Source organism: Mustela putorius, unplaced genomic scaffold (genome assembly GCF_011764305.1).
Source record: "Mustela putorius furo isolate JIRA1106 unplaced genomic scaffold, ASM1176430v1.1 tig00003834_pilon_pilon_pilon, whole genome shotgun sequence".
In the NCBI taxonomy this organism is placed as follows: domain Eukaryota; kingdom Metazoa; phylum Chordata; class Mammalia; order Carnivora; family Mustelidae; genus Mustela; species Mustela putorius.
The window spans coordinates 62,914,410-62,930,999 of NW_025421987.1; the positions used below are offsets into that span (position 1 = coordinate 62,914,410).

At 41.1% G+C, this 16,590-nt stretch overlaps 1 protein-coding gene across 1 annotated transcript in view; it reads left to right on the plus strand.

Annotated features, from left to right (window-relative positions):
- Positions 1-16,590, plus strand: part of IQCJ (IQ motif containing J) — a 243,421-nt gene that overhangs the window by 195,374 nt on the left and 31,457 nt on the right. The window contains exon 4 of the mRNA XM_045088566.1: positions 10,470-10,605. Within this exon, the coding sequence (XP_044944501.1) occupies positions 10,470-10,605 (136 nt within the window). The remainder of the gene's footprint in view (positions 1-10,469; positions 10,606-16,590) is intronic.

Consider the following 16,590-nt stretch of genomic DNA (forward strand, 5'->3'; position numbering starts at 1 on the left):
TGAGGAAGAGAAAGCTTAATCTTGTCCAATAATGGAATTTGAGTCCCATCGGAGAATTTAGTCCAGTTCAGTGACTCTTGCCTAATCTGGTTATTAAATTCTTAACTCTCAAGACAGGTTGAACATCTCCCCTCTACACACATTAGATCTTTCCTACAATCGTGCAGCTCGTTCTCCTCTGTATTCTCTCCTCTTTCTACTTGCCCCTTCTCCTTGATATTACCTCTCCCATCCCCCATGTGCTACACACCCAACTGCCCCAGGATTCCCACTAATGGTAACACTTAGCGCCTCGTCAGTTGTTTTCTCAAAAATAGCTCTTAAGTGTTGGGGCCCTGTGAGAAGGGTCATTTGGTCTCCCCTGAGTCCCCACCAATGATGCAGGCTGTGCCTTTCATTGTGCCCCTTGCTCTGCTGGGACTGTCTCCCTCAGACTGACCTTGGGCATCCTCACAACAAGGTTGATCTTGGCAAACCCTCATTCCCACTTCCCAAAGGATTTTCTTTAGTCCTTCATAGCACTGGATATGAAAGATGGGGCCTTGTGCCAGGTTCCAGAGTCACTGTCAGACTTCATAGGCTTTCTCTCAGGGTCTTCTGGCATTTGTTGGTGGGAACCTGCTGAATATCTATCTTCCTCTAGTGGGTAGAGCGAAGTGAGTGAAGCGAGGATTACTATATTATAAGATCTGCTTGGTTTCCTGGAAACTCTCCTCTCCCTTCCCTGATGAGGCGGAGAGGGTTAGAAGGTTCCAGTGAAGGTTTTCTGGACACTCCAACCTCTGCAAGCCCTGAGGTGGGATGCACCTTGGCGGCCAATCTGTGAGCATACAAGACAATAAGGAGGACGAGACTGTTCTCAAGTGTGGGCTGCCCCCATCATACACGTGCACTAGTGAGAACTTGAGGTGGGGCAGGAAAGACGCTCAGTTGTTTCCTCACACGCAGCCCAACTGAAAAGAAAAGAATTTGATAAGAAAGTCTCTGGGGTGCCTGGGTGGCTCAGTGAGTTGAGCCGCTGCCTTCGGCTCGGGTCATCATCTCAGGGTCCTGGGTTTGGGTCCCACATTGGACTCTCTGCTCGGCAGGGAGTCTGCTTCCCTCTCTCTCTCTCTCTCTGCCTGCCTCTCTGTCTACTTGTGATCTCTCTCTGTCAAATAAATAAATAAAATCTTAAAAAAAAAAGAAAAGAAAAGAAAAAGAAAGTCTCAACCTCTTTGTGGAGTGCAGAGTGTCCGTGAAAGAAGTAAAGACCTGCCAGGAAAGAACACATGTGAGTGTGGGGGTGGAATTTAGAGGAAATGTCGGGAAGGGTACATTGCCTGGTTCATGAATGCACCCGTTCACAGGTAATTTTGAGTTTCAGACTTGAAGGATCAAAGGAGTGTGTCAAAAGGGAAAAAGCAATCAAGGTTGCACAGCTATTAATAAAAAAGTCGTTTGAGGGAGGTGAAAAGCAGGTTTTCTGAAGATCAAGCAAAGGCAAGCCTCGCAAGTCAGAAAATTCAGTGAAAGCAAAAGTCATAGTGAAAGTACCACAGCAAAGTCCCTCAGCACAAGTCTAAGAGTGAAGACAAATGTCTTCTTAAGAGGCAAGGCTGCCTGGGGGCCTGGGGTTGAAGGCACACATCAAGGAGCACAGGCTTCAGCACAGTGGTCTGACTGAAAGGAATGAAATGGACTCTCCAAATCCCATAAAACTGCTGCCCTTCACATGGGGGTCACATCTTGCCTGTTGTAGTAAGATCTACAGTGCATCTTCTGAATACAAACCATCACTTAACAGTTGTTCACTAACTGTGTGCAATCCCTCTCTGATGTTCTAGCAAAATAAATATTTTGCTATGCACAATATAGGCATCTATTGACTACAAGTCATCTTTTGAACATCTGCTTGTTAAATGTGTCCAGTTTCCCTCATTTTTTATTAATGTATTTGATGATTTGGTGATGAAATAACATTTAGATTCTATAAAAGAGAGGGAGCGAGAGAGATAAACACAGACAGACAGTAAAAAGACAATTCCCAGAAGACTTTCAAAGATATTTCTCAATAAAGCCTTGCTAAGTATCATTCATTTGAGAGTTATGCCCATCAAGTTTGATCAGAAGTTTAGTTAAAAGAAGAAATGAGAGAAGAATGGTTGAGAGCATAGACCCTGGGGTTAGAGCAAATAGGAGAAATCCCAGCTCTGTTCTTTACCCACTGTGTGACCGTGGGAACACTGCTTGCTTATCGGCCACAGTTGCATTCCTCTATAAAATAATATTAACCCTGTCAAAAAGGATTGTAGTAAGCTTTCAATGAGAAAATTAAAAAAAAATTGACCTAATGTATCTTTTCCATGGAGTTATACTGTTTTCAAACATGTTTTTATGCCAAATTGGGTTAATGAAATAGTTCCCTTAAGGATCCTTAGGAATCCAGCATATCACAGTAATATATATGATTAGCACATGTTACTTAAAATTTCTGAAAGTGTTTGGTTTTAAGTAATTATGATGATCTTCTAAGACCTCTATTTATCAAGTTTGAGACTGACTTAGATACCTTATCCTTAGTTCCTTTCAAGAATTTCACAGAGGCTATTGTTATTCCTGTTTTGTGAGTAAGCATAATGTAGGCCAATAACTTTAGTATTTTACCCAAAGATCACAACTAATGAGAAGTAAACTGATCAAAACCTGTATGTCTCTAAACACACTTAGGTTCTGGGAAGTTCCAGTTCAAGATGCCTAATGCAGGAAGACTCTGAATTCACCCATAGACACACGGAATTTACAGCTATTTATGGAACAATATCCCTTGAAAAAAAAAAAAAAAACCCAAACTGGCAGAGCAACCCCTTTAAGTCAGGCAGATGGGAAACCACATCAAAACAGGTAGGAAATGCTGGGACATAATCTTGCTGTAAATCCCAATCCCAGTACTGGGACTCACAATCAAGAAGGAACTCAAAACACAGAACTTCTTCCTGAAGAATGAAGGATCTTACTCTGCATCAGGTACCCTAACTGCTAAGACCAGCACCCGAGACACAAGTCTGTAAAACACTTGGCTTTGGAGATGAGAGGGGTTCCAGTGCCCATGAGACCTGCAGGGTTATGGCCAACTGAGGGTAAGGCAGAGCTCTTAAAGGGCCCGTGTGCAGACACCAGGGTCCCATGCAGAAGTAGCCCTTTGAAAAGTGCCCAGACTTCCTGTGAAAAAAACTGGTGTCCTAAATTTGAAGTATGGGTCTGAGAGCCAGAGGCCTGCTGGGGTGTTCTCTGGGGTCAGAGAATGGTGGGAGCCCTCTTCCTACTCTCTGCCTTACTAAAGCTAGTGGGCACCATCTTTTAAATTTTTTTTTCTTTTTATTTCTTCACTTTTTTCTCTCTCTCTCTTTTTGTTCTCGCTCTCCCTCTCCTCCTCCCTCTCCTCCTTTGACTTCTCCTCCCCTTCCTTCTTGCTTTCTCTCTTTTTCTGTTTTTGGCAGGTGCCATCTTTGCACTCCCCCTCTTTCTTGCTTCAGCCAATGAGCACCATCTTTGTGTTCTCCTTCTGCACTGCAGAACAGTGGTATCTCCCAGAGGACAGCTGGCCTGGGTTGGATGGCCTGGTGTTGGTGGCCACCACCCAGGGAATACCCCTTGATCACCTGGCTTTGGAGGCCAGGGGGTTTGATATTCCCGTATCCCACAGGACTGTGACAATTAGAGAGAGTTCCTGGCAGACCACCACTCCCAGGACACGGCACAGACAGCTGACTGAAACACATACCCACCTTTCTGAGAAAGAGGTCTATTTGCTGCTGGTCCAGGAGCTTTGGCCTGAGCGACAGGCTCCTGGTTTTAAACCAATCTGGGAGCGTACAGTGGGGACCTCAGTGAATGGAGGCCAGCGGATGCCACCTTCGTGCTGTCCCTCTGCCTTGCTCCAGCACACTGGAATCTTGGAGAAAGGAGCTTACACCTTTGTTTAGGGCCCTGATTTTTGCTGCTGCTGCCAGGGAATATCTCTATACTGACTGGCTCTGGTGGCACTAGCTGTCCCCATAGGACTGTAACCAACAGAGAAGGAGTCTTAAACAGCTACCACCCCCAGGGCACAGCAAGAGCAACAGACCCAGGAGCTCAGTACTGGTGTGAAAGAGGTCTATTAGCTTATCGTCATAGCTGCAGCCCCAAGGGCAGACTTTTAATTAAATACACATTGAAGGACTGACTGTCAACCTTTCCTAAGACCTCAGAGGGGCAGGCACTATCTTTAAACTCTCCTTCTGCCACATTCCGAGTCCTAACATGTCTTGGAGGGGAGCTCGTATACATGTCTGGTGTCCCAGTCTTTACATTATTGCCCTGGTTTTTGTGGCTGCTGCCCAGGGGAAACCTCTTGATTGCTTGGCTCTGATAGCCAGGGGAGCTTGCATTCCTGGGTCCTAGGGGACTGTAACAATTGGAGAGACTAATTCTTGGCAGGTTACCACTCTGGGGCCCTGAATAGGCAGCAGATGAAGCACAGCCTTGGCCTCTCTGTGAAAAAGGTCTGTTTGCTTGACCTGGAGTGTGGGCCTTAGGGGCAGAATTCAGATTTGGCACACATCTGTAAGCTACAGAGATGGTCCCAGGGAATAGAAGCCTGGGGATGCCATCTTTGTGCTTTCTCTGTATGTCACTGCAGCTCACCCACATCTCCCAGAGAGGAGATAATATACTCATCTAGAGCCCCAGATTTCGCTACTGTCACCCAGGGAACATCTCCAGATCACCTGGTTCTGGAGGCCAGCAGAGTTTACAATTATAGCCACACAGGAACGTATATGTTTGCATACTTTAAAAGCTGCTGCCTAAGGGTTTGGCTTCTAGTCAGCCTGAATTTAGGTTCTGATTATGATCCTCTTCTTTAGGATATGGACTGGTCTTGGCACAACTTCCACTACTGGGAACTACTAAAATAAAACAGGCTGCTTGGACAATCACAAAGTTTGAGAGATAGCCAACAGCTAGGGCAGAGTTCATCTGCTGCACAAGGCCAACCATTTAAGACTCAGAGAGGCGGCTGTTTCATCTAACACTTAGAAACCAGTAGGGAGTGTCAAGCAAAATGAAGAAACGGAAGAACATGTTCCAAATGAAAGAACAAGATAAAGCCGGGGGGCGGGGGAGCCTTAATCAAACAGAGATAAGTAAATTGTATAATAAAGGGTTTAAAGTAATGCTCATAAATGTACTCACTGAACTTGGGAGAAGATTGGATGAGCACAGTAAGAACTTCCATGAAGAGATGGAAAATATTGGAAAGTTCCAAACAGAGGTCACAGAGCTGCTGAATATAATAAACACACTTAGCTTCTAAGCACACTTCCTCATGAGGGAAAACTTTTTCTTGTTTGAAGATTTATTGAGTTATTTCTGGGGCACAATGTTAGGAGAATGTATTTGTTGATCACCTACTTACCATATTTTTAGAACTGTGATAATATGATGGACACTGCCCTCAAGGGAGTCACAGTCTAGTGGAGGCAGAAGACTTCTTGGAAAAGAGTTGTCTGGATTAACCTAATCTGACACTCTTCTTCTTCTTTTTTTTTTTTTTTATTTCTTTTCAGCGTAACAGTATTCATTGTTTTTTGCACCACACCCAGTGCTCCATGCAACCCGTGCCCTCCCTAATACCTACCACCTGGTTCCCCCAACCTCCCACCCCCTGCCCCTTCAAAACCCTCAGATTGTTTTTCAGAGTCCACAGTCTCTCATGGTTCACCTCCCCTTCCAATTTCCCTCAACTCCCTTCTCCTCTCCATCTCCCCATTTCCTCCATGCTATTTGTTATGCTCCACAAATAAGTGAAACCATATGGTAATTGACTCTCTCTGCTTGACTTACTTCACTCTGACACTCTTCTTTTTGCGTGGTTAATATCTCTGAGAGCTGCTGTTCTCTTTCAGACGCAGTAGTCTCTAGGTGCCTTGTTTCTAGAGTGCTTTCTCAATCTTCAGAAAGAAGAGTGTTATAGAGCCAAGGCCCAAGTTACCCAAATGCCATTCGTGATGGAGTTAGGAGTTGGGGACTGTCGAGGTGAAGAAACCTGCAGAAAGATCCATAAGGGCATAATCCATGATGCTTAAGAAGTACCAACAATCAAATGAAGTCAGAAGTTACAAGCTAGGCAGAAACTGGAATGGAGTGGAAGCAGGCTAGAGATACAGGCAAATGCTGTGGGAAACCTGCCTGTTGCATGCAGTGGCCCTTCAGTGGTGTTTGGGCAGGTCTGTATCAGGATACAGGATAGAGACAGACACCAAATAATGAAATCTCAGCTTATCTGTTAGGGTAGCTTTTAGTCGCACATAGAAAATTTAACAGGCTTAAACAAATAGGGGTTCTACTTATCTACTCAAAGTCAGTATGTGACAAGCCAAATCCATCACCTTGCTTTCTTCTCCCTTTCTGCCTTTTGCCAAACCATGAGGAGGGAACACAATGTAATGGAAAGACAGGGGATCTGGTCCAAATGTCAGGTCTGTCAGTTAGCTCCCATCTTGTTTCCTGTAACTTGTCGAGGACCCCTGGTTGCAAGTAAAAGAAACTCAACTCAAACTAAATTTTTTTTTAATAAAAAATAGATTATATTAGATCACCTAACAGAAACATCCAGGGCCTCACGTGCCTCAAGCATATCTGGACCCAGGTAGTCAAGCATCATCAGGTATCTCTGTCCTCCTTCTTCTGTAAGCTCTGCTCTGGACATTATAGCTTCATTCTTATGTGGGCTCTCCCAACATTGTGCCCATGGATTGGTGGGTCCCCAAAGTAAAATGAATGCTGGAACAAAATTAAGGAAAAATTAATATCAGGCAGGCAAAAACTACCATTATGATGGTAATGCACCTTCTCACATTCCACTTGTGATAAGGATTGAATGGAAGAATACACATAAAATGAGTTATATGTAATTAGATGGTATGTCCTAATATGCTCAGACTTCTGTCTTCTTTGATGGTTTCCTTTTTTTTTCCCCATCCCCAAATTTAGCCTACTTGGGTAATAATGTATTTTGAAGTCATAAAAATTATTTGGTAACGTGCTCGCTTCGGCAGCACATATACTAAAAAATTATTTGGTAAGGTTTAGGAAATAGTAACTTTCATATAAGAACTCAGATTTCTGACTGTTCTTGATAAGTAGTAAAATCTGGCAATAATCAACTGTGCCAGGATGGGGTTCCCCCTCCCAAGGGGCAGGTACTGCCCAGTCTGCCCACAGGCTCACCCTCAGAGACATCTGGGATCCTTCTTCTGTCTTCACAGCCTCATGCCCCACTACTTTCCTCTGGAAACCTCCTACCTTCTGCCTGGTAGCCTCATTTCCAAGGCTTTGCCCTTAGGCTTTCCTCATCCTTCTTACTAGTCTAAATCCCTCCACCCTTCGAGGCTAGTTAAAGCACTAGGACTCCCTCAAACCTTCTCTAAGCATCCCAGCTCACAGAGCTCTGTCTTCTCGGCAAGGACATCTTCTATGTAAGGACAGCCAGTGACAACCAGGACTGCACAACCTGTAAGACATCAAGTGACCATGAGCGCAGGAGGGAGCCACTGGCGCTGTGAGACGGACAGGAACATACAGAGAAATGGCAGAGGCAGGCTCTGACACTAGCTCTGTGATAGAAGACAAACAAGAGTTAGACAAGCAAAAAAAATTATTGAAAAATGTATTTCTCATGTACTTTGAAATAAGCCTCTATATTCATAATTCAAAATATAGAAACACACAGGATGTTCTCCTTTACTGCAACCAGCCTTTAAAGAGTTATATTGATAGCAAGGCTTAGTTTTAGAAATAAATATGTCAAGGTAGTTGGTGTTCAGGATTTACTCTGCAGCCTTGAAGGAGACTTGTGAGTAGGAATTGTGGTACAGCTGGGATAAGAAGGCTGAAAAGTGATTCTCCATGACTGAGGGATGAGGTGCTTCTCTGTTTGGCTTTAATTCCCTCTTTCGGTAAAATAGCATTTGGGGATTGTATTCAGAGAGCTAATAATAGAACAATTTAATCTACAAAGTGGCCAAATGGGAGTAAACAGTGTGTGATGTAAATAGTTCTCTATGATTCAGAGAGTAATAATAGCATAATAGCATTTAAAAAATATCTACCATTTAAAAAATATCCAATGTAGCAATTTAGATAATAGTGATGTGCCTGACCTCTCATTTTTAACTTCTGAGTTAAAAAAGAATAAAATATAGTATAATACTCTTTCAAATAAGTAAAATTGTTTCCATATATGTGGACAAGGATAGAAGGTAAATATTCAAAAATTTAAAATAGCTTTTGTATTAAAGAGGTGAGGAGGAGGAGGTGATTTTAATACACATTTTAAAGGTATTTAATTTTGTCACATTTCTCTGTCAACTAAAAGAGGATATTCACCCACCTGAAGAAAGGAATGCTGTCTTCTTAGTCTTTAGCTTAAGGAAAAGTGATAATGTTACTTTCCAGGCACCACAGAACTAAGAGGGGGCAGGGGATGCTTTAAGAGCAAATTCACCTTTGCCCATCTCACTTTGGTTTTGCCCAGCATTATTTGGTACTTTAAAGGCATCACACTGCCCCCTGGTGTTCAATAAACTAAAATGAAAACTCAACTGGCTACTACGTTTTTTTCCCATATTTTCTAAATAATCAAGACGATAAGCAAGAAAGAGAGAACACCTCAATACCACCAAATGTATGGGTGTCCCATGCCTTGCTAATTTTTTATATTTTTAAAATAGCCTTTACGGTGACACTTTTTTTTTTTTTTTTTTTTTTTTTTTAAGCCCTTAATGGGCAGGTTTACAAACATTAGGTGCCCTCCAGTGGCTGAACTTGTTATCAGGACTCTGGGAGACCCTAAGTACTTTAGATGACGTAAAAATTATTAACAGTTTCCAAAACTTTTCTACTCCCTAATAAAAAGGATCCTTGAAGAAGCAGCAGGACTACCAAACTCTTACAGAACTTTCCTTGAGATTCTGTTTAAAATACCTAAACCGAAGAAAAGTAAATAAATAAGGATGTATTTTGAGCAAGCATTGTATAATTAAACAGAAACCACATATAATCCAAAGCAGGACCATATCCTGCCTTAATAGGGTCTGAAGTGTATATATAATTTGGAGTGCTCTTAAAAAAAATCCTAGAAGTCTTCTACTTTTGCAGTTTTATGCAAACCATGGAGAGCCCCTCTTAGGGTCTTAGAAGAAAATCCTAGCTTGTAAGGGCCCTTGAAACTTATGTTTCATAGCTTCAGGGGAAATTGGCCTCTGACCCAAAGGTATTGTTTAACTGTGGCTTTTGGACTTTACCTTGAGCATTATAATTCAGAGCCTTAATAGGGACATGTATAAATTTTGTAACATCGTAGTTTTTTGGTGCCCTTTCTAACCTCTGACCATTGAGAATTGATGCTTTTTGAACCATTCAGCCAAGTACAAATAAATCAGTTTGTTTATACAGAGACAACTTTGATTGCCTTGATTCGGTTTGGGAAGAATTGTAGAAGATCAGATACTTCTACAAGTGAAGAAGAAATAGTAGTGGAATTAGTGCAACTAGTTAAAACTATTTTAAAAGGCTGAATCTTGAAAATTGGTCTTCACGTTTGGTTAATTCCCAGAAGAGAACTATATTCACTGATCACCTGTGAAAAACTAGATGTTAATTTCAAAGATTAGAAACCAGCTCAGGTAGAAAAAAAAATTACTTCTCTTTCACAAAGAAGAGCTTTCTATTATAGGAAGCAGAAGACTTTGTTTTGATACTAATCACAGGAAATAAAAAGTTTCCTTGGGTAAAATCTCCAACAGCCACCTAATCTTGTGTTGTTTCAGCTTTTGGATAGTTCATAGCACTTCAAGATATTCTGTCCTCTCTGTCCATTCCTCTACTTATCATATATTACCTGTTTCCTTCCACAGTATGTAAAAATCCATGACCACAGGGCTCTTGACTGTCTTGTCCCCAGAGCAGGGCATAGCATCATGGGATTCCCTTCACCTTGAGGTCTGTGCAGATGGCATCCTCTCGAGCTGCACTGCAGTCACTGTCAGAGCCTAGGGCTGACCTTGTCTCAAAGTGTCTCTCAACAAGGCTATATTAGTGCACGAATAAGGGATATGCTAGCCTATTTATTATTCTCATTTGAAACGTGGAATGAGAAATTGAAAGGTTTTGTGTCCCATAAATCAAAGTACATTTACATGTGCAAACTAGTTTCACTTTGATGACTTTTTCTGGCCAAGATGACTCTTGTAGACTGATTTAACTTAGTCCATGATTGTCAAATCAGTAGAAGAGAGAAACAGTACAGGTCTTCCGATTTCCTGTGTCACATTCTGTGTGTTACATTTTCCGTTTCCAAAGCCAATTCCTTCAGACTTCTTGTGCTTTTCTGAGTCTGTGACCAAGTAGTGACAGAGCGCATGCTGTTTTGTTTTGTTTTCCAGCATTCAGCGAGCCTGGCGTGAGTACCTGCAGCGGCAGGACCCTCTCGAGAAGAGAAGCCCGTCGCCACCCTCTGTGTCCTCAGAGAAGCTGAGCAGCTCTGTCAGCATGAACACCTTCTCAGACAGCAGCACACCTGTGAGTGCCATGTTTTCTCTTTATGGTCTGACTGCCAATCATTTGATCATTAGGTCTTTGGTTCTAAGAAGGAAATGTTGAAATGTGAACAGGTAGCTTGTTGTTAAGTCTATCACTATTGCTCACTTGCTATAAATGAACCCGTGGTGAGGTTTTGTCATCTGAGAATGAAGACTTAATTCATAAGCACAACGTGTACTTCATCAAGTTTGAGGGAATCGATTGCATTTGACCTCAACCTAGACTACTCATTTGTCTGTTTGCATTTGTCTATTACTAAGAATATCTTTTTCCTTTTCTTTATAACAGTGTGTTCCCTTTAGTCTGTGCCTCTGGTAGAGTTTTGTTGTGCTAATATGATCGATTAGTTTGGTTATAATGATTATAAAGAAAACTTTTACAGGAAGAATTCAAATGGGTCACAAACTCAGGAGTTGAAACTCAGATGCCTGGAGGGGCCAGGTAAGAAATCCTTGTGGCTGATGTAGGCTAAGCTGTGACTGGCTCCTGGAGAACACAGGCTTTACCTAATGGGGGAGTCCTGCTTAGATCCTGGATGTGTTGCTAAGCAGGGATGTTGGATAGACAGACACTGCCAAATGTGATTTCTTCTCTTAAGGGATGCCAGAAATTCAGATGTTTAAGTGTTGGCAACTAGTAAGAAAATTTAAAATGTGACTAGACCATACCTGCAGATCAATGATCCTAGAGGCCACCTGTTTAAGAACCCTGGTACACAGTTAATGAATGGGAACATCTGCTGAAAGTCTTTATTTAAAAACAACAACAACAAGCAAACAAACATACCAAATGTGGTGGGAAATAAATGACCAGGCAACTGTAATACAGATTGTTGTGAATATGGCCTTTGCAATCATGTATGATAGTCATTGAAATACATAGAAAGAAGCTGGGAAGAGAAATGAAGTAACTAAACAAGTGTATTATTTAAAAAAAAAAAAAAAAGATGTTTCTTAACTACTTTGTAATCATGTTTATTCATGGTTAAAAGGCTCTCTGATGTTCACAATGAGATCAAGCAAAGGTTGCTTTGACATGTTTGATGATTGAATTGCATGTTCCTTAATAAGTGGTTTTGTCTGTTATGGATTCTAAAGAGCAGTAACTTGAGTACAAATAACAGTGGCAGAAGATCTATTTTTAGCAGGCAGCAGAAATTGAACACTTCAGTGACTTGGTGCCTTTTTAAAACAATTTTGGTGGGGGGGATGACTGACTTGAACTGATCTTATGATCGCTAGAGGGCGTTGATGAGCCATATTGGAAAATGTAGTTAAGTATGAAATTATCTCATGATTTGCAAGTCCAAAGTAATGTGAAAATTAAGTGTTTATGGTGCCTTTGCTGGGAATGACAATAGAATTAATTTAATAGGAATTAAATGACTGAATATTTTATTTGAATGACGGAAACTGAGTATCAGAAATCATTCTGCCTGTGTGTTAAAGGTTTGGACTTATGGCCTTCCGATTTTCTCAAAGCCCCAGTTCCTGACAGTATCAGCCATTGCTGGGTCCAGTGATATGTGATGGCTTTAGTGTTGCTTTAGGGTGATTAACTTTTGACCTTATTGAAATTCTGGGATAATCTACATTTGTTTTATATATAGCCTGCTATACCACTTAGGTTCTAGCACCTTAAGTATCTTTGTGCATCAATGCACGTTCTTCCCCCATGGGTCATCATATAAATGTGATGTGCAATATCTTTTGTACAGCTTTGCTAACAGTTCTACCTTATTTAATTTAGCCTGGCCTCTAGGTCCCCTGATGTTTCTTAGTAGAGCAGATTTCCTCGCTCCAATGTCCTCAGCAGGCTGGTTTCTTCTGTGTGTCTCAGGATGAATTGGGAGTGGCACCCTGCTCCACCACAGTATCATCATACCTTATCTCTGTGCTCATGGGACTAGGATAACTCTCTTCATGGTGTGGAAGTCTGGCTCACTCCCAATTGCTTATAAACAGTGAGAATCAAGACATTTTCAGAAAACATTATTGGAATTAGCTTCAGAAAACAAACAGACCCTGCCCAGAATTCTAGTAGAGGTTATTGATTATAACAACAGCTTTGGCATGGATGACGGCAGTAACGTGACACTAAATATGCAAAATAAAATATGAAAATATAAGTGGCTGGAACATCCCCAAGTCTCTAGTTTGTCAGGCAAGTAAAATATCCATTTCATAATTTTTAAAAACTTTAAGCTTCATTGTTTGGAGCTGGTATGTCTAGTTAAAGTTGTTTTATTTCTCACGATCATCACTTTGTTTGGGACCTCTTTCAGAAGATTCATTCTTACATCTTTTGGTGGTCACAGCCCCATGAAAGTGACTCTGCTCTACTTTGATCAGCCTACCACACCACGGGTTCATACATACTTTGAAGGAGTTCCAAATAGGCAGACGTGGTCTTACTACTCTCTGACTGATAGACCTCAAGTCTAAGGAGAGGATAAGGATGATCCCCGGCCCACCTTGTCTATGATAAAGAGATGAGTTTTCTCTAATAAAACGAGTCCATTTGGAACTTCAGGGGTAAAAAGCCTGCAGTCCAGGTCAAATGCTCTCAATGAGGTATCTCCCTGGGGGATTCTCTGGGACCTTAACTCCCACCGTTTATCTCCAGCTAGCTGAACTCAGCCCTCATTCTCTGGGCTTGATCTGTCACTGTTGCTGCCTAGACTGTTGTCTGTCTTCTTGAATTTGATCAGCTGCCTGTCTTGTCCCTACTACTAACTTTCTACTGTCCTCTAACACAACCTCAATTGGAGGCCAGTCTGCCCTTCTCTAACCCGTGGGCCTTTCCAGCTGCTCTGCCTGCCCCATGACTATAGGAACTGCAGTTACTGCCTATAGGAGCCGTCTGCCCCAGGCCTGTGCTGCATGGGAAGCCAACAACCTGAGCTGGGCGAGTCCCTGTGCCAAGCTGAGAATGATGCTCTTGCGTGCTTTTGCTCTCTTTTGGCTAAGCATAATGATTAATATAGTTCTGAGAATATTTCTGCTCTAAAAAATATAAGAACAGTAATGTTTCAGTATGAGCTCTCAAAGTCATCATCTTAATAAGAGCTGAGCACTTGTGATGTGACAGGCACCTTGCTAATTCTTTCCATGGATTATTTCACTTAATCCCCTCACTGACCATATAAAGGAGGTGTATCTCCATTTTATAGTTGATGAAAATGAGACCTAAAGAGAAACTAACTTGCCTTGAGTTACTCATTGGGCTGTAGCCGTCATGCTTCACTATTCTACTATATTGTACCACTTGAAAATAAGCCTGCATTTAGACATGGTCAAGCAGAGGAAGAAATAATCTGTGCATCAATGCATTTCTAAGACTATTCTACAATTTAGTAGGTATAAACAGTGAATGAAATAATTGAAAAAAGAATCCTCATTTGATTTTATAAATTGCCTCATTCAATGCTCTTTGATTAAAACCTCAAATCTCAGCTGCTCAGTACCAAATTAAAGAGCAACAGGAGGGAAGATATATATGAAATTATGCTAGCAATTTGAATGTTAAATGTCCTTATACCACAATATATCATGAGATAACAGAAAAATTTATTTATTTTAGGGATAACAATTTTGAATAGCAAGTTATTGTGTAATGGAGCTTGTGGGTATCAAAGTGAGAAAAAAAGAACTTTTTATCATAAAAATATTAGTTATTGCATAGAGGACAATAGTGGAAAGTGTTTTGTGTATTTGTTATTAATCAATTCCACATGACCAAGTACTTATACTTTTAGTTCCCAGCTCTGAAAAATCTGTAATTTGTCTAATAGAAGATCATGGACAGAAACTGTGAAATGGTACTTTCTAAATGACTAGGTAACCTTTTCACAAATCATTAGGATAGCCCTCAGATTTCAGAAGAATCTTTGGATTATTTGGCGACTTTTTAAATTCCATTTGTTTCTATTTGGATGTATCTTTCTGGCCACACCCACTTATTCCAATGTGTTCCCATATTATTATGGTGTGACCTGTAGGAGTCTCTGTGGCTCATGGAACAAAGCCCTGGCTTAGTAACAGGACATGACTTAATAGAAGCTCTACCACAATTTTTGTGAGTCTAAAGTGTACCACCTAAGAGACCATTCTTTGTCTGCAAACTTGAAGTAACACCCATTTAAGGATGGATTGATATCACTGTGAAGATTAAACAGCACTACTATGTAAAATGTAGCACAGAGTGTGAGACCCTGAAGGCTCTCAATAAATGTTAGTGGATTCTGTATCTGTTTTTGAAAACACTCCATTTGTTCAAAACACCGCAAATCTCGTGAAGAGCAAAAGTGGAATTTTTAACTCTGTTCCTATTAAGGTGCACACTGCCTGCTTCAGATTGATGAATACAGGAGAACCAAATTTTATCTTAGAATATATATATTCAGAATATGTATGTATGTTCTGAGACTGGAACTTTACAATACAAAGTAATACATCAAGAATTTGTTTTAGTGTTGCTTCTTGTAAAGACTAATTTTCAAGTTCCAAAGGCAAAAGCAGGTGAAAGTATTTTTGCTTCTCAGTGGGCAGGCCTCTTGTGAGAGACCACACCCATATATGTAGTAAAAGCAAGTCTAGGTTTCTCTGCTGTCTTCAGATTTGAGGAAAAAAATGGGGGGATCTGCAGCATGTTGGGGTGAACAGAGTTATGTGGCTTCATCTCACAGGCAGGTCAATGCCATAGCACTCTTCCAGCAGCTGTACAACTCCAGCCACAATGACTTACTTCACTCCTGGTCAGGAAAAATTACAGTTCTGAGCAGGTTCAAAGATCAGCGGTCTGGGCCAGCTAAAGACCCCATTACTTCGGTTGTCCTGGAGAGAAGCCCATGTAGCCCTCATATGGTTGGGGCTGCTTGGGTTGCCCTTGCCTTTAGCAAGAGTTGCTGGATAGTTAGCAATAGGCAGCCAAGTGATCTACCACACCTTCCCAAATACTGGCTACCAAAAGCCAGTACTGGTTCTATCTGCCAAACATGGCATGTACACCCGCACTCAGACTGCTTTATTACCTTCAAGTTTTATTGGCCATTTTGAAATTTACAACTTTTAGGCTTTAAATACATCAGGAAAAATTTGGGGACTAAAAGGATAAAGGCTCCTCATAAAGTCACACTTATTTTGGGGGGGCAAGGTAGGGGGAGGAACTCAGACCCTAAAAGATTTCCTGGAACTTCTTCCAGTACAGTCTTGAAAGCTGTGAAATTATAGAGAATGTAAGCCTTGTGCTACTCAATAATTTAATAACCTAGATTTTCCAGGTCAGGGACAAGTTACAGTATTATGCCCAACTGTTGTTATAAACTTAGGTCCCAGGAGTTTTAATGGTTGTTATCCAAACTCTGTGTTTCATCCAGCCTCTCATACCCCCAAATAGCACAAATTGTCAGTCTAACCCCAAACTTTGGTTCAGAGACTATAGTAATCATATGTAAAAAGAGAAAACTTCTTGGGATTTATATAAAAGTAGATAGAATTCTCTTTTCTTCAAACTAGGGTCTTAGAGAACAAATTTTCCCCAAAGTTTTAGAAATTACGTTATAACCTTATATGACAGTTTGAATTAATATGTTTATATATAAAAATATTTGTTATCTTTATGCCAAAACACTCCTTTTTATATCTTTGAATATTGGTTTATATTACAGATTCTTTTTCTCAAATTGTCCTTTTAACTTAAGAATTTGAAGACCTTTTTCTCAACAGGTTTAAAAATAAGTATGTTGTTTCAATTTGGGGATTACAATTTTTTTTGAGAACTGCTAATACCGATCATTTTTGGGGTTAAGAATGGTATGCAAAATTTACAATTCAGGGGCACCTGGGTGGCTCAGGGGGTTAAGCCGCTGCCTTCGGCTCAGATCATGATCGCAGGGTCCTGGGATAGAGTCCCGCATCGGGCTCTCTGCTCAGCAGGGAGCCTGCTTCCTCCTCTCTCTCTCTC